This window comes from Halichoerus grypus, chromosome 6 (genome assembly GCF_964656455.1).
Source record: "Halichoerus grypus chromosome 6, mHalGry1.hap1.1, whole genome shotgun sequence".
Taxonomy (NCBI): Eukaryota; Metazoa; Chordata; class Mammalia; order Carnivora; family Phocidae; genus Halichoerus; species Halichoerus grypus.
In genome coordinates this window covers 173,489,444-173,514,423 of record NC_135717.1, presented here as the reverse complement: position 1 = coordinate 173,514,423, position 24,980 = coordinate 173,489,444, and the positions used below count along the sequence as shown (strand labels likewise).

General features: G+C 47.1%; 1 protein-coding gene across 1 annotated transcript in view; it reads left to right on the top strand.

The window, feature by feature from the left end:
• EFCAB6 (EF-hand calcium binding domain 6) overlaps nt 1-24,980 on the top strand; it is a 231,154-nt gene that overhangs the window by 128,068 nt on the left and 78,106 nt on the right. Inside the window, exons 17-19 of the mRNA XM_078076716.1 lie at nt 15,438-15,552; nt 17,932-18,065; nt 23,539-23,771. Coding sequence (XP_077932842.1) covers nt 15,438-15,552; nt 17,932-18,065; nt 23,539-23,771 — 482 coding nt within the window. The remainder of the gene's footprint in view (nt 1-15,437; nt 15,553-17,931; nt 18,066-23,538; nt 23,772-24,980) is intronic.

The following is a 24,980-nucleotide window of genomic DNA, read 5'->3' as shown; positions in this document are numbered from 1 at the left end:
CCCCAAGCATCACTTCCTAATCACACAGTCTTTCCCACTTGGGGGTCAGGGACCAGGATATAAACCAAGCCCCATGAACACCATCGAGCCTCTCATAGGCCTCGGGTGCAGATAAGCAAATTAAGTAACCATGGTGACCCGGGAAGACTTCGGTTTTTTTTGAAGTCTAGTATTAAATATTTTCCATCTGGTTTTAAACCTTCTGTTGGGAGCATACAACTCTGGTAAATAAAACAGATATTTAAAAACTCTTTATTGTATATTACAATCAGTTTTGTGAAGGGAAAAACAAACAAAAAAAATTAGGGAACCTTAACAGGGACAAACAATGAATTCTTGCCATTTTTGACAACATGGATGGATCTCAGGGGCATTATGCTAAGTGAAATAAATCCGAGAAAGACAAATACCATATGATTTCACTTACATGTGGAATCTAAAAAAACAAAGGAAGAAACAAAAAGCAGAAAGAGACTCATAGATACAGGAAACTGTAGGTTTCTGGAGGTGGGGAGGCCTGGGGCATGGGGCTAGGTGACACAGGTGAAGGGGATTAAGAACTACAGACTTCCATTTATAAAATATATCAGTCCTGGGGATGTAATGTACAGCATGGCGAATATAGTCAATAATGTTGTTGTAACTTTGTATGGTGACAGATGGTAACTAGACTTATAGTGGGGATCATTTTGTAATGTATAAAAACATCGAATCCCTATGATGTACACCTGAAACTAATAGGAAATTGTATGTCAACCATACTTTAGTTTTAAAAAGTTTAAAAAAGGACAAACAGAAACTTTTATAGTAAGAGACTTAGGTATATCCACACCGAATCAGAGACCCCGAGAGCAGATCTGCGTGGGGTCATCTCCCCACTTTTGCGGTTAAAGGCTTTTGAGATCATGTTGCCTTTTGGCTACTGTGGGCACAGAGAGTTCTCCATGCTCGCTCTGAGGCCCCATCAGATTCAGCACATGGAGCACCAACTCTCTAAGCTTGTTGGGGTTGGGGGGTGGGGGGCTCATGACTCAGGTAAGAAAACAGGGAGAAAGAGATGAAGTGCCATGCTCTTGAGGACCGGTGGTGGGGGCTGGATAAGTAGACCTGGTTCTTTAGCTTTGTGTTCCTAACAGCTTCCCAATGGTGCTCATGTTTTAAGGGGTGACCTGTGTTCAAAGGTCACATGTTCATTTTTGTTGGACCATGCCTCACACAACCATCAGAAGTCTGTATTTCTCCATCTTCTGGCCATAACCCTCTGCCAAAGGCCAAAGCTGGACTCCTGCAGCTTCCGGCTGTGCCCCAGTGGGCCAGATCTTCCAGGGCAGGAGCAGCTGCTGACCCTCGGTAGACCACGTCTCCAGGGCTTCTGTTTTTGCCTTGTGTTCTTGGGGACTTCTCCCTGGGTGGCCTTTGTCTCCTAAGTACCACAGTGTGTGGGGACTTGCCTTCAGTTCCAGAGGCCAGCACTCGTCCAGAAGGGGAAACCAGTCAGGGTCTCCAATTTTGCCACTCCAGCGCCACCAACCTAGCAAGTGCTCTGCTGAGTGGCCTCCCGCCTGGCCCAACCCCCTCGCTCAACCTCAATTCCACTCCCAGAATCATCAGCTCTTCTCAGGGAAAATGCAATTGCATAGCCTCAGTTCACCCCTGAAGGGTCCTTCTCACCTGGGAACTTCAATCCCTCAGACCTCCTGGCTTTCTCAGCCACCCAGTGCCTTCGCATTATCTAATTGCTGGGGCTCTTCTAGCTGTTTTCACTGGGTATGTTAGCGCACTAGGAATTGCTCCAGCCTATCCTGAAGCAGCCGAAGTCTGTCGGTTTTATTAGTCTTTTCCAAGTAACAACCTTTATTGTTACTTTTTTCTTATACATTTGTTTTATATTTATGTATTTCTGCTGTTACTTTGATGATTTTTTTTCCTTCTACTTGATCGGGATTTAATTTGCTTTTCTTTTTCTAATTTCTTGAGACAAAATGTTAGATTATTGCTTTTTAGCCTTTATTTCTCTTGTGTATGAATCGATGGCTACACATTGCCCTCTAGGTACAGGCTTAGCCACATCTAGAAGTTTTGGTATATCATTCGTTGTCATTCAGTTTAAAATATATTACAATTTCCCTTGTGATTTCTTTTTCACAGTGGTTTATTTTAAAAAGTGTATTGTTTAATTTCCACACAGTTGGGATTTTCTTTTTTTTTTTTTTTTTAATTGTATTATGTTATGTTAGTCGCCATACAATACATCATTAGTTTTTGATGTGGTGATCCACGATCCATTGTTTTCATATAACACCCAGTGCTCCATGCAGTACGTGCCCTCCTTAATACCCATCACCAGACTAACCAACCCCCCCTCTCCCCTCCCCTCTAAAACCCTGGATTTTCTAATTTACCTTTTATTATTGATTTTAAAATCAATTCCATTGTGATCAGAGAGTAAATTCTAAAGTCTAAATGACTTCAGCCTATCCTATTGAGGCTTGGATTATGACCCAACATGCAGACAATTTCAGTAAATGTTCCATAAGCCCACAAAAAGAATGTATGCTCCATCATGGTCCTTCAGTTTTCTAAGTATGTCAATTAGACTGATTTCATTAATTGTGTTTTTCAGAACTTCTGTATCCTTATCAAACTGTTGCCTGCTCATTCCATTAGCTATTGGGAGAAGTGTGTTGAAGTCTCCCATCTGATGGTGAATTTGTCTAGTGAAGATCCTTCTTTATTCTGTTGATTGTTGCTTTATTCACTTTGAAGCTAACTTATTGGGTACACATAGATTTAGAATTGCTGCAACTTCCTGTGAATTATCTCCTTTATCATTATGACATGACTCTTGATACAGAGTAATGCTACTTACCTTTGAGCCTATTTTATCTGATAATAACATAGTTAATTCAGCTTTCTTTTGATTCATGTTTGCATAGTGTATGCTCTTCTGTCCTTTCACTTCAAACTTTCTGGGTGCTTATATTTCAAGTAAGTCACTTGTAGGCAGAATATAGCTGATATTTTAGAAGATAGGTTGTGACAGTCAGTCTTCTATTTGGAGTATTTAATTACTAATATTGTTGGTTTTATATCTGTCATCTTAATTTTTTTTTCTATTTGACCCAGCTGTCTGTGGGTCTTCTTGCCTTTTTTTCTTTTTTAAAGAATATTCAACTATTTCTATTAGTCCATTTGCCCCTCTGTTAACTTATTGGTGAGAACATTCTTCTGCCATTTGTCTAGAGGCTACCACAGCAATTGCAACATGCATTCTTGTCTTATAGTTTGTAGTTAAATATAGATCATTATGTTTACCACTTCCCTAACAATGCTGGATTTAAAAATGCTTTAATTTCACTTACCCCTATCTTTTGTGTTATTGTAGTCATGCATTTAAATTTTACATCTAGGTTAAATCCTGCAAACACTATTATTATTATAATAATAAATAAGCTGTCATATGTGTCTACATATCTACCCTTGCTCTTGTTCTTTCCATCTTACATTTTTGTGCTAGCACTTGCACTCATTTTTATTCTGTCTAAAGACCTCCTTTTGTCCTTCTGCTAATGCAAGTGTGCTGGCAACTAATTCTCTGAGTTTCCATGGTTTTTTATGCTGTTTTCCTTAGTCTCTACCTCCCATCCTTGTTCTGGTCCAGGACCCCATCCAGGATCCCACATTACACTTAGTCATCACATCTCCTTAGCTCCTCTTGGCTCTGGCAGGTTCTTTCTCAGACTTTCCTTGTTTTGCACTGACTTTGACAGTTTTGAAGATTACTGGCCAGCTATTTTGTAGAATGTCACTCTCCGGAATTTGTCTGATATTGTTCTCATGATTAGACCAGGGTAATGTTTTTGAAGGAAGACCACAGAGGTAAAGTACCCTTCTCATTGCATCCTGTCAGGGGATATGCCATCAGCATGGCTAATCACTGTTATATTGACCTTTGATCACCTGGCTGAGCTGTCTGCCAGGCTTTTCCGCTGTAAACTTACTCTTTTTTCTCTCTCTTTCCATTTGAGGAAAAGTCACTATGCACAGCCCACAATGAAGGAAAGGGGAATTATTATGCTCTACCTCTTTAAGGGCAGAATATCTACATAAATTATTTGGAATTCTTCTGCATGGGAGATTTGTGTCTTCTGTCCCATGTATTAATTTGTTCATTTATTTATATCAGTATGGACTCATGCCTCATTATCCTTTAAATGTTGGTATGATCCTTCATAGGGTTTCCTTTTCTACTCCTGATTTTGGTAATTTTTAAAAATCTTTTCTCTTTATTTATTGAATAGTTTAGCTGGAGGTTTATCACTTTTATTGATCTTTTTTATAAAACTAGCTGTGTTTTCATTGATTTTCTCTATTGTTTGTCCATATTCTATTTCAGTCATTCCTGATCTTATCTCTTATTTCTTTTCTTCTACTTACTTTACTTATTTTTACTTCCTTTGGGTTTAATTTGCCTGACACATAAAGGGATTCTTCTTGGAAGGTTCACCTTGAGAACCTGGTAGAATTCCTGGTGGTAAAATCCATGAAAATGTGGCCCCCCTCCAAAGACTGGGCCTCCAGGAATTTCTCAGTCTCAAGCTAATCCTCACTCCACCTCCAGTAGTTTGTCAAAATTACCACTTAAGTGTTCCTACCAGTTTGTGGCTACAGTGGCTTCTGCTCCAGGTTAGCTGATCTTGGCTGTGATTGTATGTATCCACCTATCTTTCCAGATGTCAGATTTCTCTGATGGCTCTAAGAAAAGTTACTGATTTTCAGTATGTTCAGCCTTTTTCTTGCTGAAGCAATGGAAGTGATGACTTCCAAACCCTTCACAGGTTAAACCTAGAAGCAGAAGTTCACTCTTACTTTTTAAAGATATTTTAGCTGGGAATAACAGTATTTTAGGTTGGCAGTTACTCTCTTCTGGCATTTTTAAGATATCATTCCATTGTCTTCTGGCTTCTAGCAGGGGTGTTGATAAATAAACCATCAAGTCTTACTGTTGCACATTTGAATGTAATGTGTCTTTTTCTTTCTCTAGCAGTTTTTAGGGTTTTTCTTTTGGTCTTTGGACTTTAGCAGTTTTCTAGATGTGTTAAGGTGTGCCTTTCTTTGTATGCATCCTGCTGGGGTTTGCAGGTCTTCTTGAGTCTGTAGGTTGATGTGTTTAATAAAAATTTTGTGAAAAATTCCCAGCCCTTGTCTCTTCTCCTTCTACTCAGGCCCTGTTCTCTCCGTCCTTCTTGGCCTCCAGTTATGTATGTTAGACCTGTTCACAGGATCTTACTTATATTTCTCTCTTTTATGTACTTTTCACTATTTTTCTTTCAGGGCTTCAGTCCCAGAATTTTCCATTGACCTGTCTTCCAGTTTGTTAATCCTGTGTTCTGCTTTTTCTAATCTGTGGTTAATTTTATTCATATAGTTCTTACGTTTAGTATTTTTTCAGTTGTGGGATTTCCATTTGGTTATTTTTAATATATTCCCTGTTTGTGTCTTTTCTTCTATTGTCTCAACATATACCTCTATTTGCTTAAACATATTTATAACTATTTAAAAATCTTTTTTTTCCCTGCTAACTCCAGTATCTGGGTCACCTGTAGATCTTTTTCTATTGCTTTTATTTCCCTCGATTTGGGGTCACATGGCCCTGTCTCTTGACGTGACAGACAGATTTTTATTGAATGTCAGATATTATGTTGAGAAAATTGAGAGGCTCTAGATAGTGGCACCCTTTCCTTTGCTGGTCAGGTAGAGTGGGGATTGATGACCTTAATTCAGTTAGGGACTGAGTTGATTTGAGGCTGGATTACAGTTTCTCAAAGCTCCATTTGCTTTTTTTTTTTTTTTTAATTCCTTTTCCTAATTTAGCCTCCAAAGTTTGTAACTCAGAACTTGGGTTATTCTCTGAGCCCTTGCTCCTGAGAAATCCTGAACCACAGGATGACAAAAAAAGATTCCATTTGCCTTTCAGAGGCTTTCTGCCTTGATTCTTGGTCTTCTGTCCCACACAGCTTCCAAACTCAGCAAACATCTTGAAGGGAAAACCAGCAATGCTGGGCTTAGTTCTCTGCTTCCTCCTCTCATGAGGAATCTGTTGAAGTCTCTGGTTTGGGTGTCAGGTCCCATAAACTCATCACAAGTTCTGTTTGCTTCTCCACCTGCTGGTAACGACCATCTGCCTGGGCCACCAGCCCCAGCCTGAGCCTCTTGCCCTGCTCCCACAATGCATGAGTGAGGTTTCTGAGGGTCTCCCTCCTCTCAGACTGTTGTCCCTTTGAGTCCTGGTTGCCTCAGCAGCTCGCTGTACTTCAAAGAGATGTTTTGCTGTATTTTATCTGACTTTTCTGTTGGTTCTCAATGGAAGCATAGACCTTCTGCAAGGAAAAATGTTCCAACACACTGAACATCAACCATTTTGTTTTTGATGGGCATTCACTTCTCTTTTCCTTTTTAAAATCTCTTTAAACTATCTTTCTTTAGGTGTCTCTACATACTGATGTTTTTATTTCTACGAAATGGAATCCCGGGAGTGGGACTGCTTGGTCTAACATAATATTTATAAACATGTGTTGTCTGTTTGCTTTTTTTTTTTTAAGATTTATTTATTTATTTGAGAGAGAGGGATCGTGGCAGGGTGGGGGAGGGGCAGAGGGAGAGAGACTCTCCAGCAGACTCCCCACTGAGTGCAGAGCCAGATGCGGGGCTCGATCTCACAACTCCGAGATCATGACCGGAGCTGAAATCAGGAGTGGGACACTTAACCAACTGAGCCACCCAGGCGCCCCTGTTTGCTTTTTAAGACCACACACTATAGCAGTTCCTATTTCTAATAGCTATGCAATAGAGTATCTTTTTTTCCAACCCCTGTTAGCAATAGGCATTATAGCTCTTTTAAATTTTTGCTGGTCTGGTAGTTTTAAAGTAATAGCTCAGTTTAACTTTAATTTGTATTTATTTCCCTGACTACTAGTAAATGTGTGATTTTTTTTTTTTTTTTTTTTTTTTGCTATTAGGATTTGTTCTCCTTGAACAAATGAATTGCCTATTTACATCCTTTGCCCTCTTGTCAATGTTTAAGAGATGTTTATTACAGATATCATTATTTATCCTGTGCTCATAAGAAGCTTTGAGTTCCCAGTTTACCCCCATCCTCTGGATTCTGAACCCTGGAACTTTCTCCCCTGCAAGGCTCTGTATCTCTCTTAATTAGACTCCAGCCTCTGCCCTCCCAGCTTCTATGGCTCTTCTCTGACACTTTTCCCTTTGACCAGCTCCAGCCTGGTTCTCTCCTGAAGGCCCTGCTTCCCAGTAGCCCCATCTCCCTCACTGAGATGTGGGCTCGACAGGGGCAGTTATCTGTGTCTTTTCCATTCTCCGCCCTATCCCCAGCATCTAAAACAGGGGCCAATATATAAGTGCTCAATAAATATTTTTTGAATGAACCCCATCAATTTTGAAAAGCATTATAGTGTTTTGGTTTAAAATGTAAACTCTGGAGCCAGGCCACCAGAGCTGGAATGACAGCTCTGTTATTTAATACCTGTGTGACCTTGAGCAAACCACTCTGGGCCTCAGTTTCCTTATCCCTAAAATAGAAATGATAGTAGTCGCTACATCAGAGGAATTAGAATTAAATGAGCACATATATGTGCATTAGTGTCCTAGGGATTTGTAACAAATTACCACAAACTAGATGGCTTAACACAACAGAAATTTATTCTCTCACAGAGAATACTTCTGGAGGCCAGAAGTCCAAAATCAAGGTGTCTGCAGAATCGTGTTCCCTCTGGTTGTAGAGGAGGATCCTTCCTTTCCTTGACTATTCCAGCTTCTGATGGTTGCTGGCAGTCCTTGGCATTCCTTAGCTTTGTAGCTGCCATCACTCCAATATCTGATGTCTTCCTTTAGTGTCTCTGTGTCTTTACTTGGTGCCTCATCTCTGTGTGTCTTGGTCCAGATTTCCCTCTTCCAAGGATTGCATTCATTGGAGTGAGGGCCCTCCCTAATTCAGTATGACCTCATCTTAGCTTGATCACATCTGCAAAGACCCTGTTTCGAGTAAAGGTCACATTCACAAGAACCAGGGTTAAGACTTCAACGTATCTTTTGGGGGGACATAATTCAACTCAGTACAATATGTAAAATCTTTCAATAGGGCCTGGCCCTTGGGTTCACTCTTGTATTCCTAGTGTCTTCAACAGTACTGGTATATAGGTGTCCAAAAAAATCTGGTGAATTAGTTAATTGATCAACTCTTTGTCTTCCATACTACAAATATATCTTCAAAATCTGTCATTTGTCTTTTTGTTTTGTCTTTTCCATTAAAATGTTTTAAGTGTGGTACGCCCAAATGTATTTGTCTTCTTTCCTGTCTTCCTTTTTTTTCTTCTCTTAAAAATAAATTCTGGGTTTGTGGTCTTGGTTAATAAAGTGTCATGCCTCTAGCTCCCAGGTCCCCCTCCCATATTTTACAGATAATCTCCTAGACTTTCTTGCAAGAATTTTTACTGTTGTTTTTTTTTAATGAAATGCTTAATCCATATGGAATTAATTTTTGTATTTGGTGTAAGATGGGGCTCTTCTATATTTTCCCACCAGATTGTCGCTTGTGAAATTCTCATTATACTTGGGTCTGAGTCTGGAAATTTCCATTCTGTTACACTGATCTATACATCTTTTCTGTATCAATGCAATATGGTTTGATTTTTTTTTTTTTTTTTAGTGAAACTGATCTTTCCTCATTTTTCTTCCTTTTCACATTTTCTTGGCATTCTGAGGCCATGTTTATATTTGTCCATATAAACTTTATCCATTTGCATTATTAGGATCCCCCCAAATACGTTATTAGGATTACAATTGGACTTACATTAAATTTATGTATTAAAAATGTATCTGCTTTTGAAATCAAGAAGAGAGAACATAACAGAATGTGCAGAAGGGGAGAACAGAGAGCCTATCATCCCCAAGGGGAGTATGGCTGTTCAGTGTCCCCTTCTCCCAGTGCACTCAACTTGGCACTCAGCTCTGGGCCTCACAGCTTGTGTCCACTTGCCCGTTGGACAATAGATCCGACCCTAGGACTTGAGAACAGCCTCCTCTGAAGGAGGAATGGCTCATCTGCTCTTATCTTCAGTCTTCACAATCTGTTAAGCATCTGCCCATGGAAAACTCTAAGATTTTACACATGTATGCAAGAATGAACAGGTTCTGGATATTTGCCTCTAAAATTACGTGTCTGGTCAATTTAGTCGTTACACCTGCAATTCCCTTTGATGTTGAAAAGGTGTCAGATCACACTGAGGCTATCGCATTTCACAATTTTTGAAGGTTAATTTTGGTTCAGCATTTTATCTTTCTGAGCCATCAGAACACAATTTTAGTCTTGTTGGGTTCTACGGGGATAATATATTTTTAAAAGTCTAAACCAAATCATCATTGTCATCATCATGCCTGCAGCAAAAGAGAAAAGAAGAACCACTGTTTTACAACTCAGTGATCACTGTTGACAAGCCATTGCTCTGTCTGAAGGTCCAGAGTTGGGCGCTAAGGTTGGAGGAAGGATTGGTTTTGAAAATGTGGTGCAATACCATCACTGGGGGATCAGGTAGAATTAGATCAGGTGGACCAGACAGATCTAGCCTATGGACTAGAAATTTTTAGATTTGAGGTGTGGTCAGATTATGATCATGGTATGTTTCCAGAGGTCACAGCATTGCCCCCAAGTTTATAGAATTTCACAGATGCAGAGAGCTGGAAAGGCCCTCAGAGCTTGTGCACCTGTCATTATCCTCCACCCCACCTCCTCCGTTGTTCACCATCTCAGTGGATGCTTCCCTTACCCAGGGATGTTGGGCTTGGTCATGTGGCTTTCTATGACATGACGTGCGGTGGATGTGGCCTGAGCAGCAGCCTTAGATCTGCTGTGTGCTTTAGGTTGGCATTGTGCCCCCACGATCTGCTAGTAGAAGAGCTTTCCCAGGGTAGCTGTTGTCCCTTCAGTTTGATCCCCAGAATGGATGCACCCGGAACAGGCCTAAACCCAACCTGCAGCCTGATGCCAAGCCCAGTCAGCCCACAGCCTGAATCAGAAACACCTAGCCAAACCATCTTATATGCACCAAGACTGCACTTGACCTGCACATCCATGAGCGTGAGAGTAAATGCTTGTTTTTGTGTCAGCCACTGGGCTTTGGATGGTTTGTCAGGCAGAAGCTGGCTCGTGGAGTCCCTGTTCCTGTTGCAACCCTGTCCCAAACATGTGGCACATAAAGGCTCGGGGGACACCCAAACCCAGTTTCAGTGGCATCCGTTGCAGGCTGCACAGGCTGTGTCATCTGAATGGGGAGTGACACACTTCCCAGCATGCAGCTGTGCAGCCCGTTACTTCTAGAGCCAGAAGCCTCCACTCTGAATCCAGACTGTCACCAGTGCTCGGTTGTTGTCATTGGCCACCAAGCATCTCTGGACAGTAACCCGCACCTGAGTTACTGGGGCGTCCGCACACTACTCCCGTGCGCCCCTGGGCTCCGGGCTCCTCATCTGTAAAAGGTGAGGCGGAAGCAGCTGCCATCAGGCTCCCCCAGTGCTGCGTTACAAGATGCTGCCGTCCCACGGTGTCCGGCTAGCATGTGTCCACACCTCTGCTCTGCCACGTACAGCTGTGTCTTTCCAGGAAGCAGGTGGCTTAGTTAGCTTTCTTCCTAAACGTTGATCTCCTCATTTGTAAGATGGAATCGGTCATATTTCATTGAGGAACACTGCGAATCACTAAGATAATGTGTGAAAGTCAAGTTGGTGCAGTGGCCAGCACCTAGTAGATCTTCAGTCAGATTCTCTTTCTCAGTGACACCTGTGAAGTTTCCATCACCACCTGGGGGCAGGAAGGAGTGTGGACAGCTGTGAGGCCAGCTCTGGCCCTTGTCATGAGGTGGTCAGAGCTGGGACTCTGTTTGAGACGCTTGCCAACTTAAACTCTCACACCTGAGCCACTGTCCCTGGAACACCCACCACCGGCAGTATTCTCATGCAAGGGGCTTTTATCTGCGATGCTCTGAGCACATTACTGCAAGCAGATCCTCACTGTAAGAAATGCTGAAGGAAACTCTTCAGGATGAAGGAGTTTGATACCAGGTGGAGCTCAGATGACCAAGAAGGAATAAGGAATATTGGAAATGGTACAAATCCAATTAAATACAGAAGGCTATTTTTTTTTGTAATTAAAATAGGCATATGGGGCGCCTGGGTGGCTCAGTCGGTTAAGCATCTGCCTCCAGCTCAGCATGATCCCGGGGTCCTGGGATCTAGTCTTGCGTTGAGCTCCCTGCTCAGCGGGGAGTCTACTTCTCCCTCTCCCTCTGTGCTCTCTCTCTCTCAAATAAATAAATGGAAAAATCTTTTTAAATACATATGAGTGCTTAAAGCAAACATTTTCACATTGTCTCAGGCTTTTAATCTATGTAGACATGGAACAAAGGACCAAGAGTAGCTTAGAGGACAGGGGGCCGGGTAAGGCCTAGATGGTCATGAGGGTTCTTCATTTTATGTGAGGTGGTTCAATATGAACTCTAAAAATAGCCTGTGAAAAGGTAGGGGTATATATTATAATCCCCAGGACGATCACGAAAAGGTGACACAAAAAGGCATAGTGAACAAGTATTCCTCACACGGAGAGATGGGTGGATGTTTCCCTGGAGTGATGTGGCCTCTTGTGGAAGAACCAGTCTGCAATCTAAGGGACATCCCGGGGATGGCGGGAGTGACGATTTTGTGAATCAGATTATGCCAGGGCCATGGCTTGTCACTCCTTGAGGAACTTTCTTAGGGAAATGCCTCATAGAAAAGACCAAAGGACTTGACTTGAATGGTTAAATGTTTTGAAATCTGCCTTATAAATGCTGCAGTTTAGGTTTACACTGTGTGGTAAATTGCCTCCAAGGGTCATGATAAATCTGGTTGCTTTGCTGTTGTGTTCATCTTAGAAATGAGAGTGTGCAAAAAGCTCTGGGGACACGTGTGTTTGTAAAGTGCATGCTGCCTCTTCTGGTCCTCACACCCTCTGGGTTTTGCGTCCTGCATGATGCTCTGTGCCCGTCGGGGCTTGCACGCCTGCAACCTCTGGACAGGCTGCTCAAGGCACGCCTAACCTCCGTGGTGCTTCACAAGCCTCCAGGCTGTGAAACATTTGCCTACAGACATTTCCTTACTACCCATACATATGTTTTTGTGAAAGGACTGAGCAGGAGGAATTTGCAATGAATAATTCATGTGTAATTGTTTTCAAAATATAAAGTTATTTTTCAAAGAAAGCAACCAATCTATCCTCTTCAGAGTCCCCTTGCCGGTTGGGTGCTTCTGTGTGGGCCACAGCTTTCCATCGAAACACTCCTGCCATCCCATGCTGGGCCAGGCTCTCCCACAGAGCTGGGACAGGGTGCGCGCGCAGATGGCGCAGAGCCATCAGAATTCCTAGCCAGCGCCGCTGCTCAGGTCCCCAGGCGGGCCTTTGGGATCGTCTTGGATTCCAGTGCTGCTCTCCACCGAGCCCCTGCAGGCAACGCCACACCTGCGTTCCCTTCCCTTTTCACTCGGCTTCCGATCCCACACCAGACACACCCTGCAGCTTGTTTACTTTAACTCACACACACAAGCCACGGCAAGGCCAGGGCCTGACCAACTGGGCCAGTACAGTTACAGCAAACCACTGTCGCATTCTGTTCATTACTGACACTGATACTGAGAATAAGAACAGCCAGTGGTGCCAGCTCCCTGGGTCCTGGTCTCACACACCGAGAAGGATGCACGCAAACAGAAGGAGCCAATGACAGCACACAAGTTGTGGATACACTGCTGCAGCTCAGTGGGTTTACGTTCCTCAGTTCTGGTCTGGAGAGGCCGAGGCAGAAGGCTCCATATCTATAAAGACCTCAGCACAATCCTGGCATGTAATAGGCAATAAGCATGATGATGGTGATGATAGTGATGATGGTGATGATGGTGGTGATGATGGTGATGATGGTGGTGATGATGGTGATGATGGTGATGATGATGGTGATGATGGTGGTGATGATGGTGATGATGGTGGTGATGATGGTGATGATGGTGATGGTGGTGATGGTGATGATGGTGGTGATAATGGTGATGATGGTGATGATGATGATGATGATGGTGCTGATGGTGATGATGGTGCTGATGGTGGTGATGATGGTGCTGATGGTGATGATGGTGCTGATGATGGTGCTGATGGTGATGATGACGGTGATGGTGGTGATGATGGTGCTGATGGTGATGATGATGGTGCTGATGGTAATGATGATGGTGATGATGGTGGTGATGATAGTGATGGTGGTGATGATGGTGATGGTGGTGATGATGGTGGTGATGATGGTGCTGATGGTGATGATGATGGTGCTGATGGTGATGATGATGGTGATGGTGGTGGTGATGATGGTGATGGTGGTGATGGTGATGATGATGGTGATGATGGTGATGATGATGGTGATGATGGCGGTGATGATGGTGCTGATGGTGATGATGATAGTGATGATGGTGGTGTTGATGGTGCTGATGATGGTGATGATGATGATGATGATGGTGCTGATGGTGATGATGGTGATGATGACGGTGATGGTGGTGATGATGGTGCTGATGGTGGTGATGATGGTGCTGATGGTGATGATGGTGGTGATGATGGTGCTGATGGTGATGATGACGGTGATGGTGGTGATGATGGTGCTGATGGTGATGATGATGGTGCTGATGGTGATGATGATGGTGATGATGGTGGTGATGATGGTGATGGTGGTGATGATGGTGATGGTGGTGATGGTGGTGATGATGGTGACGATGGTGCTGATGGTGATGATGGTGACAATGGTGATGATGATAGTGATGATGGTGGTGATGATGGTGCTGATGGTGCTGATGGTGATGATGATGGTGATGGTGGTGCTGATGGTGCTGATGGTGATGATGGTGATGGTGGTGCTGATGGTGATGATGATGGTGATGATGGTGATGGTGGTGATGGTGGTGATGGTAGTGATGATGGTGGTGATGATGGTGATGGTGGTGATGATGGTGATGATGGTGGTGATGATGGTGGTGGCAGTGATGAGTACTGTCTCATCTCATCCCCTGTTCCTTTCCCCCTTCAGCTTCCTCCACAGAATGCAGTCAGTGTGGCACTGACCCTACTGTCCTCTGCTCTCCAACTTACGCTGGCTTCTGTGGCACCAGAGCCCCTGACCTGTGTTAATGGCTGATCTCTGTATTCCATGTCCCCTTCCCCTCTGAAAACACAGACAAACTCTTCCTTCAAAACCCATCTCCAGACTCTCTGCTCTCCCAGACAGGTTTCTTTCATCTGTCCTGGGCAAGTTCAGCCATCCTGGATGTCTTTGGCCCTGAGATGCACACATTTTCAAGTGTGATTCAATGTCCTTTTCTGGAAGAAAACCCGTGTTTTCTAATTTAAATTGTGGTGCTTTGAGAGCAGCAGGGATGGTATCTTCTGTCCTGCCTATATTCCCCTCAGCATCCCTTCTGGGAGGAATTCACTTGCAGGCAGGTAACACTGGCCACATTGTTGGCCTACCGGCCACTGACAGAGGGGTGCGGCATCTGCTCCTTGAGCAGCCCAGCTAATCAGTTTCTCCTAGGAAGGCATCATCTAGATAATTCCACTTCATTATGTGCAATGCAGGGAAGTGCGTTTTCTCATTTGTCCCTCCACCCGTCCAACCACTCACACAAAGTGGAAACCATTAGTAAGCAGTAGGTTCCGTGTGGTGGAAGGAAGGGACCATGGGTGACTCTCAGTGAGTGCACTCCCGTAAGGAGAGGAGAACAGGGTCCATGGATGCGCTCTCCCCCACAAAAAACGCAGTAGCTTGCAGCTTAAACTGTGGATCGTAATGAAACTTCAATAAAAATTTTAGTTTTCCTTCCTCAAACCACCTTGCTTTATTTTGTTCATGTTTCCTAGGATATACGTGAATATAAATCCCACTTTAGGAGACTCGAAACTCATGGCAGTGCCAGCAGATGTGAATTTGGATGTCTTGGAAGGCGTGGCCTTTGGAAAGGTTTGCAGCGCTGACTGCAACCCCCAGGGCCGGGCCTGCTGAGTGCAAGGCCAGGAGCCCAGTTACTCCCTTGTTCACTCACTCGCTCAACAAACAAACCTTGCACTGGGCCAGGGAGCCAGCCCCCCCCCCCCCCCCCCCCGCCGCCGGCCCCCAGGGCCCCACCCGCAGGGAGCCTGTGGGTGGAGGCAGATGAGTAACAATCACAGGCTGGAGCACAGGGCCCCCAGTGGTGAGCCCGCTGCAGGGCTGGAGGGGCTCAGCCCGCTGCGGGGCTGGAGGGACTCAGTCAGCAGGGAGAGCCTGCGACAACCTAACGGCCTCTCCCTTCACTTTCTTCCTTGCCAGGTACTGGAGGCTAGCGGAATGCCCATGGATGACGACCAGTATGCTCTGCTGACTGCAAAAATAGGATATCAGAAAGAAGGAATGAGTTATCTTGATTTTGCAGCAGGATTTGAAGGTAGCTAATCTCCAGCGCCAGCCCTGCTGGGACGCGGCTGGTGGCACCTCCAGGCTTGTTGAGCGGTGCCTCGAGGCTGTGGGTTGAAGTAGCGTGAGCTGAGATGCGGAAACAGTGTGTGTTCTAAGACTAGAAACAGACATTTTTGTTTGATTTTTGTCTGACTGTGTTTCGGCCTTTTCTTTTCACTAAACCAAACTGTGAGTGCAGAATTTTGCCTCTACAGACTTCTACAGACTTAGAGCACACACGGTTTCTAAAATTTGCTCCAAAGCCCATGCTCCTTCCATCACGCTTCCTGTCCTTTGAGATTTTTCCTCCTGAGAATAGCTCCTGTTTGTCTGTGGTTAGCGGCACCCGTGCACCACCAAGGCAAGCATCCTTCCTCCTTTTCTGTAGAGAAGGACACAGAGAGTCTAAGAGATTCCACGACACGCCCAAGATCACTCAGCTGCTGTCCCTCCCCTCCCCCTGCCCCAAAGCGGTTGCCAGGAAATTCGTGGCGTACAGCGCAGTCAAGCCTGGAAGCGGGGGCCTCCCGTTTGCCCCTGTTCTTGTTCTGCCCCCTGCCCCACACTTGGCAGAGAGAGGACAAGCAGCCGGCCCCCCCATCTCTCTGCCGTGTCATCCTCCCCCTGGTCTCCACTCTTGCTGAAGTTTAGACTGACAAATAAGCCCTCTAGAAAAGCTACAGAAATCACACAAATACGTTGACAGAATACTCTTCTGTTTTGCTGCAAATGCAGTCGGGCTGGACAGGGCAGGACATTTTGCCATCATCCTCATGTTCAGTCTGGGAGATGACGGTGCAGTGTGATGGGTCTCCCCTAGGGACAGTGGCAGCTGGGACTCCTCACTGGGAAAATGCGAAGGTCCCTTCTGACCATCGCAGACTAGCATTAGAGTCCTGTCCTAGGGGAGGGGAGGTCCCACGTGCCGGAAAAACAGGCAATTCGAGAAGCCATAGAATTTTAGAATGTTGACACTTTGGGTATATGACATTTTTGAAGGAGCACAAAAAGAAGGAAAAGGAACTCACATTTATTTTAGTGCTTCCAGTGTGCCAGGTGAGTTCATTTTTCACGTGAGAAAGTGGGGCCCAAGGTGAGTCAGTCAGTCACTTGCCCCAGGTCCCAGAGCAGCAGGTCCTTTGCAGAGCGAAAATCTGACTCAATAGCCAACAACTGCTCTTGGCTTCCTCCCTACCCCTGTTCTTTCCCCCCACTCTCCTCCTCCTTCTCTGCCCCCCACCAGTCCCCCAGCACTGCCTATCTTCCTGCATTAGCCAGACGCTGACAGGGGTGGGGGTAGAGACCTAGGCCCCAGGCTGGCTCCAGGGCGAGGGTCTGGGGTGCGCACAGCAGAGGCGAGTTAAGCAGCAGGGGAGGGTGTGATCTGCCAGGTGTAGTGACCGTGAGGAGGCCACTCCAAGCCCAGGTTAAGGTGAGGTAAAAGCCAGGTTCAAGACTGGACCATAGGATGCCCACGAGCTCCAGATGCTCAGCCCACCTTCCATCCTACAGACCACAGCAGTGGAGAGAGGGTGGTGGCGACACGTGCAGAGAACCACATCTAAAACCAAGTCCCAGGTTTGTAGCCTGGCTTTAAACAAGGCCACACTCACACTATCCCAACCTGGTGGAAATAGGTTGTTTTTTAAGTAGAGATTATAGTTTCTTCCTCTGTTTTAGGGGAGAGAGAGGGCATAACTCAGTAATTAGCCTGCCGGGCTCTGGAATCTGGCGGGCCAGAGTTCAGTGTTGCTGTCCATGAACTCTGTGACCTTGGGGAAGTTGGGGGAACCCCCTGAACCTCCATCTCTTCATATGTAAAATGGGCAAAATAATAGATATCCTTGCATGTAAACGAGGCACAAGAAGAGAATCCACCTCTTCAGGTTGTTGAAAAGACCAGCAAATACTTGAAGGCCCCTCGTACAGTGTCCAGCAGATAAGCGGTCAGGAAACACCTGGTGGATTAATGAATGTTGATTGACTTACACATTGCTATGTTTAGGGCACGAGGCTAGGAACCAAAACCAGGCAGGAATTCTCATTCACTGCCTCTGGGAATGGAGGGATGAGCAAGATGTCCTGCCCTGTTGGAAAAACGGACGGGCATGGTGGCCGCGGTGTGCTGGCCGACAGCGTGGCCCTGCCATACAGAGAACGAGTCCTTGCAGTGATGGGAGAATGTCCAAGAAACTGAAGGGAAAGAAACCAGATCATAACCAAGTTAATGCTAAGTTCACTTCACAGAGCCTCATTCCCGTCGAGTATTCAGGCAGGATTTGGGACAGGAAGACATCCAGGTTGCAACAGAAATAAAGAGGTAGGCATGCCACTAATGGAAGTCTTCTGGTTTATGTCATTGTTTCAGATGCTAAAATGAAGGGGCCGGAAGTGACCCCATTGCAGACTCCAGTTCTTTCAAAGAATAATTTAGACAGCTACTTTATAACCGCTGAAGAATGCCTGAAGCAGTTCCCCCAGAGACTGAAGGAAGCCTTCCGGGTAAACTATGACCTATCTACTGCTTGGCTTATCTGGACACCTCCCCCCCCACCATGCTCCCAGCCCTTCAACCATGCAGGCTGTCACTCCGGCAATCCGTTATGTTCGGCTCATCATGGGACACACCACAGACTCAGGCTCACCCCTTCTCTCCTTCCTGGGGAGGGGGACTCGGCCTTAACTCTGCAATCCCCTCCCCTCCCTGAGGTCCTTCCCTGCTGCCACTTTGCTGGCTCTGCCTTCTGCCTCTCAAAGGCCTTGGAGAAATAAGGAGGGGATGGGGTGGGGAGGGTCTGGGCAACCTGAGTTACAGGGAATTTAGGATCCATTCATCCATCGTCTTCACACCACCCATCCACTCACCAGATGAGCATTATACACTTACGATAGGCTGGAATCTCTGCTAAAAGCTGGGGATGAAAGGTAGGAGCTCCATCCATTCTGAGACGCAGATGGTTCAGACACATGGGATTGCCGGTTGTCGAGGGAGCTGTAGCCTGCTATGGAGGCACAGGGAAAACACCCCATTAAGGAGGACTTCCTGGAGGAGGTGGCTCCTGAACCAAATCCTAAACCCCCAGCATGTGCTGGCCAGAAAAAGGAAGGAGCAAACACTAAAAGAGGGAGGTTGCTCAAGGCAGGTGGCGGACAGGTCATGGGCTTCAGGGAAAAGCTCACTTATCGGTAGGATGGGTTGCATGTGGAAGCTGGAATGGATAAGACAGGAGAAATAGACAGTAGCCATTGAAACACAGAGGCAGGCAAAGAACAACTTAACTGCTGTGGTGAGAAGTAAAAGGAGCAATTAAAGGGGGAAGATCAATTTAATAAGCCGACTGTATTAGCTATAGGGTGAAGGCCCCAGGGTGTGCAGGGGCACGTGGGCGAGGAGGGGGTGAGTCCAGAAGAAAAGGGTGGGGAGCAACCTGGGAGTGGAGCTAGCCCCCGCGTGGTTCTGTGTTTCTGAAGCCTCTTCCCCGCACTGACTGCCAATTGGAGATGCATTTTGGTTACCAAGCTCCCATTTAAAAATAAATGTATTTATGATGACTGTCTAGCTTGGATTTGCAGGATGGTTCTGACTTTGAACATTCTGTCCAGCCATCAGACCCTGCATCCTAATCCTTGGTTTGAAAAGCTGTGGTCCCCATAAGTGTATGCGGAGAAGGGCTGGTCCTCACTATTCAGTCTGAGCGAATGCCCAGCCCCGGGGAGCACAGAGCAGGCCAGGGTCAGGTAGAGGGTCGAGAGCCTGGTTTTCTGAAGAAGGAAGGCCTGGCTGAAGGCGAGAGGGCAGAAGAGGAGGCAGAGAGGCCCCAGGATCAAGCGTCCCCTCTGCGCCCGTCAGCAGAGGGCTGGAGTGCCCCAGAGGGGTCCCAGGACAGCACCCCTCTGCTGCCCTTACCCAGGGCACTAACTCACCCACTCTGTTGCAAGCCAGACCCCTTTTTCTGGCCTCTCCCTCCACCTGTCTCCTCTGCACACCTTTCCCGGTGGGGGGACTCAGTGGGGAGAGCCAAGCTCTGTGCTTGCACCACTGTTTTCCTACCTTTGGTCCCCATGAAGCTTGGTGACAGCGCACACATGTCCCGTATTTCCCAGTGATCTTTAGTTTAAATAATTACACAGTGAACTGATTCAATGAACACTCACTGACACCCACTCTATCCTACCAAGAGTTTATAATCTAGTGGTTGAGACAAAGAAGTGAACCTCTAACTGCCAGAGTTTGCATGGTCTGTACTAGGATGCGGGTGACGTCTGGGGTCATTGCACATTTGCTTGTTGTCCTCACAGGTGGGCGTGAACGAGGCAAAGTGTGTGCCTTGATTTTTGAATGGGAAGGGACAGTCACTTTACTTACTTTATTGAGTTCCTATTCATGAGAAATTCTTGAACGTCTCTCCTCGTCAATAATGAAAAACCTGACTTGAATTAGTTTAAAATACAATCACAGCTGCTGCTGCTGTCGGCCCAGTAATTCTGTAGCCGAATGAGGCCATATCAGCGCTCAGCTGGGGTCACAGCCACAGCTCAGGCCAAAAACCATGAAGAGCTGAGGACATAATTCATCTTTTCTCCCTGATGGTGCTGAGGAAAGCAGGCCCAGAGAGCCCCTGGGTGACCCAGGGACACGACCTGACCACGGGTTCTCTGTTGGCCCCTGTGGGCTCCCTCAGCCCAGGGACAACGTCTCTGCAGGGTCAGGCATCTGTCCATGGATTCAGGTTTATATTTTAAAACAGTCAGGACCTACCCCTCCCCCCCCATACACACAAATGGGATCATTCTATACATACATTTCTCAACTTCATTTTTCACTTCATGGTCTGTCCTCGACATTGGACCTTGGGGGCTGGCCTCAGCATGTAGCCCTGATCAGAGCAGCCCCTTTGCTGGTCCCCTTAGGACTGGCCTCAGTCCTGCCTGATTGGCCTGTGGGCCCCAGTTCTGCACTGGCTGGGACTGCCTCTCCAGCTGCACCTTGACCCCTCTCCTCCTCACTTCACACTCCAGCCAGTGTTCTTCCTCACCTTCATGTCTTTGCACATTCTGTTCCTTTGCCTGGACTGCCAGTCCAACCCCTTTGATCAGTTAACTCCTACCCAAGCTCTGATCTTTCTTAAGTGCTCCGTGCTTCCCCTCACCTTCCGATCTGTGGGGAGATCGGCTGCCATCCGTTCCCCTCCCAGCACAAGTGCACGTAGACTTGTAATCCTATGAGACATTAGGGCTGAGTTGTTCCTGAATCATCCACAGTAACTCAAACAGCCACCACAGTGCCTGCCATGTAATACGTGATCGATATGTATTTGTTAAATGAATAAAAGACCTCACATTCCATGCCAGGCAGTGAACTGGAAGGATTACCTATGTGGCCTCATTTGTTTAAATCCTTACACTACCCTATCAAGTAGGCATTAGCATCCCCATTTAACAGATGGAGAAACCAAGGGTCTAATATGGGGAGAAACTTACCCAAAGCCACATGTCTAGTAGAGGTTGCATCTGTGTGACTCCCATAAAATTAGGAGTCTTCGTTCTGGGGAGCCAAAGACCGAGATGTGGGGAACGATGAAGGTTTTTATATTTGTGAAGATTATCAACGTGGGTTCCATGGCATGTGGACTGTCCCCATCATCCGGCAGTCCAGGCTGGCAGTGAGCACGGCTCTCACGCCTGACTTCTGGCACCTGCCACACTGACTTGCTCTCATTGGCTTGCAGCCTTTGTGCCCCGCTGGACTGTGAGAACTTTGATGTCAGGGACCGTGTTGTAGTTACAATGTGTGTCCGCCCAGCAGAGTGCTTGGCACGTAATAGGTGCTCAGGAAACACTTGCCCTCTCCAGACCCACCAGCTTCATTCCACAGGTGTTTATGGAGCACCACTCTGAGCTGCAGATACAAGCAACAGATCAGAGCCCCAGTCACATGTTTACCTTCCAGAAAGGGAGCAGACAGTGAAGGCATAAGTCTCTAGTTTGTCAGGCGGTTACATGCTCTATGAAGAAAAGTAAGGCAGGGTGAGTGTCAGGGACCCGTCAGGGTGCCGTTGTCCGGAGGGGGTCAGGAGATGCTCCCTGAGAGGTGACGTTGGAGCGGACACGCCAAAGGGTGCAGGTACTGTGGGGAATTCCCTGAGATGCCCAAGGCAGGCTTGGCACGTTCCCAGGACAGCAAGGGGGCAGAGGAGAGGAATGAGGGCAGAGGGGTCTCCGGGTTTGGGGGCCGTAGCGGGACTTAGGACCGGATTGTGCGTGCGGCAGAGAGCCGGCGGGGTGAGCAGAGGTGCGGCGGGCACTGACCTGGGCTGTGCGAGAGGGTGGTGGCAACAGTGGGGGTGCCCCCAGCCCCTCGTGCGCTTCCTGTGGGGTCTGGGGAGCAGCGCTGGGACCGGGCGGCGCGCGCAAGGAAGGCAGGGGCCGGGCTTGATGCCAAGGTCTGTGAAAAAAAGTCTGTCACCTCTGGATGTGGGAAAGCCGAGGAGGAGCAAGTTGAGGGCGGGGCTCAGAGGTCAGGGGCTTGACCTGGGGCTTGTTTGGTTTGACATCCAAGCGGAGATGCTCCAGAGCCCCTGCAGATGTGAGCTTGGAGGGTGTGGGAGGGCCTGGCGCTGGCGGTGTCGCGGGAATCGGCCGCAAAGAGGTGGCCTGCACCCCGAGCAAGTCCCCAGCGGTGGTGACACAGGTGCCTGCCTGCTGGATGGTGGTGCCCCTGAGAGGCAGGGGCAGCACTGGAAGTCGGTCTCCATACCATTCAGCGCAGTGACTGCACATAGGAGGTGCCGAGTGAATGCAGGAGTGAAGACAGATCTCTCCACAAAATCCCAAAACGTCTGAACTAGACACTTGAGTCACAGCGGGTCTCGCTTTGTTATAAATAAGGCAGATCCCGGGACATGCAGGTAGGACTGCAGTGCCTCCAGAGTCACCAGACGAGCCCGCAGCTGGAGGGGGGGGCTGCGTCAAGTACGGATGGAGACGAGGGGTGCTGGGGCCACATTGTCGACTCTTCAAGTCTGAGACACGGGAAGCGCGTTCGGGGGAAGCACGGGCATTGGCCGAGACAGAGCCCATTCAAAGCCTGAGTGTCAGGCACTTGCTGTCCGACCTTGGGCAGCAGTCATAGTAGCAGACAACGTGTTAGGGCGCTTAGAAGACGTGCCAGGTGATTGGCATACATTAGCATATTCAACCCTCACCACCACCCCAGGAAGTAGGGACTTTCACCATCCCCGTTTTACAGATGAGAAAATGGAAGTGTGGCCAGGTTAAAGATCTTGCCTAAGGTTACCCCAAAATGAAGTAGCAGAGCTGGGATTTGAAATTAAACAACCCGCCTCCAGGAGGGCAGCACGGCCTCTAAATCACAAGTTCGCTCCCAGCCCCCATCTCCTCATCTGCAGGATGGGGATGGCCGTGCCCTCGTGCGGCACCAACTGAGCAGGCGCACCCGAGCCACGTCCTGCGGGTGCAGCAGGCACGCGGAACTCAGCCGGGGCTGGTTCCTCGGCACGGTCCTCAAACACCAGGCCCTGGCCTCTGGGTGGCCCCTCGGGGGGCCATCCAGTCCTGCGCTCATTGTCCTGTAGGCAGAAGTCGCCAAACATCATGAACCCTCTGTAGAAACATGGAGATCTAGATGTTTCTCTGCCCCGGAAAGCTCCAGCATCCTCTTACTTCTGGTGCTGGAAGGAGCAGTACCATAAACAGAGGAGGGGAAAGATAAGCCCTTCTTGTCCCTTTTCCTGGACTCTTTGCATTAAAAGAGGGCACCGGAGAACATGGTTTATCATTTCTTGGGAAAAACATCATGGCAAGGATATTCCTGGAGGAGTGAGAGCTCCCAAAAGCAGGAGTGGGAAGGCTGCCCCTTCCTCATTCTGGAGACGAGTCCGTCTGTGCGGGGTTGTAAGTGTGTTGGCGGCGGGGTTCAGAAGGAAGTGCTTTGACGTGTGCGTTTTGTTTTTAGGACCCCTACTCTGCCTTCTTTAAAATAGACACTGACAGGGATGGCATAATCAACATGCATGATCTTCACAGATTGCTACTGCACTTACTGTTCAATCTTAAAGACGAAGACTTTGAGCGTTTCCTGGGCCTTCTTGGCTTGAGACTCAGCGTCACTCTAAATTATCGGGAATTTCGAAATCTGTGTGAGGAGAGAACATTCAGAACAGATGATGCGCCTCAAAGACTCATTAGGTAAGAGGGCAGTGTGGCTCAGCGCCTTTGCCCGCACCCAGTCCGGCGCTCCCGCTGTGCCCACAGGGTGGGGGGGGAGGAGAATTGCCCCCGGGAGCAATTATTTTGTCTTTTTGGTGGTTCCAGAAGAATCACCCAAGGAATATGCGATCAATGTAAAAAAGCTAGAAATTACAGGTGCAGATTAGAAGGTACAACCTCACCTAGCCACCCATAAGCATCATGTTGGCATTTCACTGTGAATCATGCCAGTCTTCTTTCAAGGCACACAAATACAGATACTTACGTATTTTCTCTTATAAAGTGGGGGTCAGGTGTATATGCGTGTTGCTCAGCCTTCCAAGACCTCTTGGCACCCTGCCCTTTGTCCGATCTGTGCTGGGCCACTCCGGGGGGCTGCACACTAACACTTGTCGAGAGAACACTCATCCAGCTACTAACACGTCAGCCCACGCAATCTGTGTGAATTGGGGAACCACGGAACCCCTTATGGTAATTGCTGGAAACTGAGTATCATTTCAGGCTTTTCTTGTGAATGTAAACATATACATACACAGTTGACCCTTGGGGCGCCTGGGTGGCTCAGTTGGTTAAGCGACTGCCTTCGGCTCAGGTCATGATCCTGGAGTCCCTGGATCGAGTCCCGCATCGGGCTCCCTGCTCAGCAGGGAGTCTGCTTCTCCCTCTGACCCTCCCCTCTCTCATGTGCTCTCTCTCATTCTCTCTCTCTCAAATAAAAAAAAAAAAATCTTAAAAAAAAACAAAAACACACAGTTGACCCTTGAGCAACACAGGATACTTCAACCCTGCAAGTTGACTTATATGTGGATTTTTTTTTATACATACAGTACAGTACTATAAACGTGTTTTCTCTTCCTTATGATTTTCTTTCTTTTTTAAGATTATTTATTTATTTGACAGACAGAGACAGTGAGAGAGGGAACACAAACAAGGGGAGTGGGAAAGGGAAAATCAGGCTTCCCGCGGAGCAGGGAGCCCCATGTGGGGCTCGATCCCAGGACTCTGGGATCATGACCTGAGCTGAAGGCAGGCACATAACGACTGAGCCACCCAGGCACCTCTGATTTTCTTTTTTTTTAAGATTTTTTTTTATTTGAGAGAGAGAGCTCGAGAGAGCATGAGGAAGGGAGGGGCAGAGGGAGAAGCAGACTCCCCACTGAACTGGGAGCCTGATGTGGGGCTCGATCC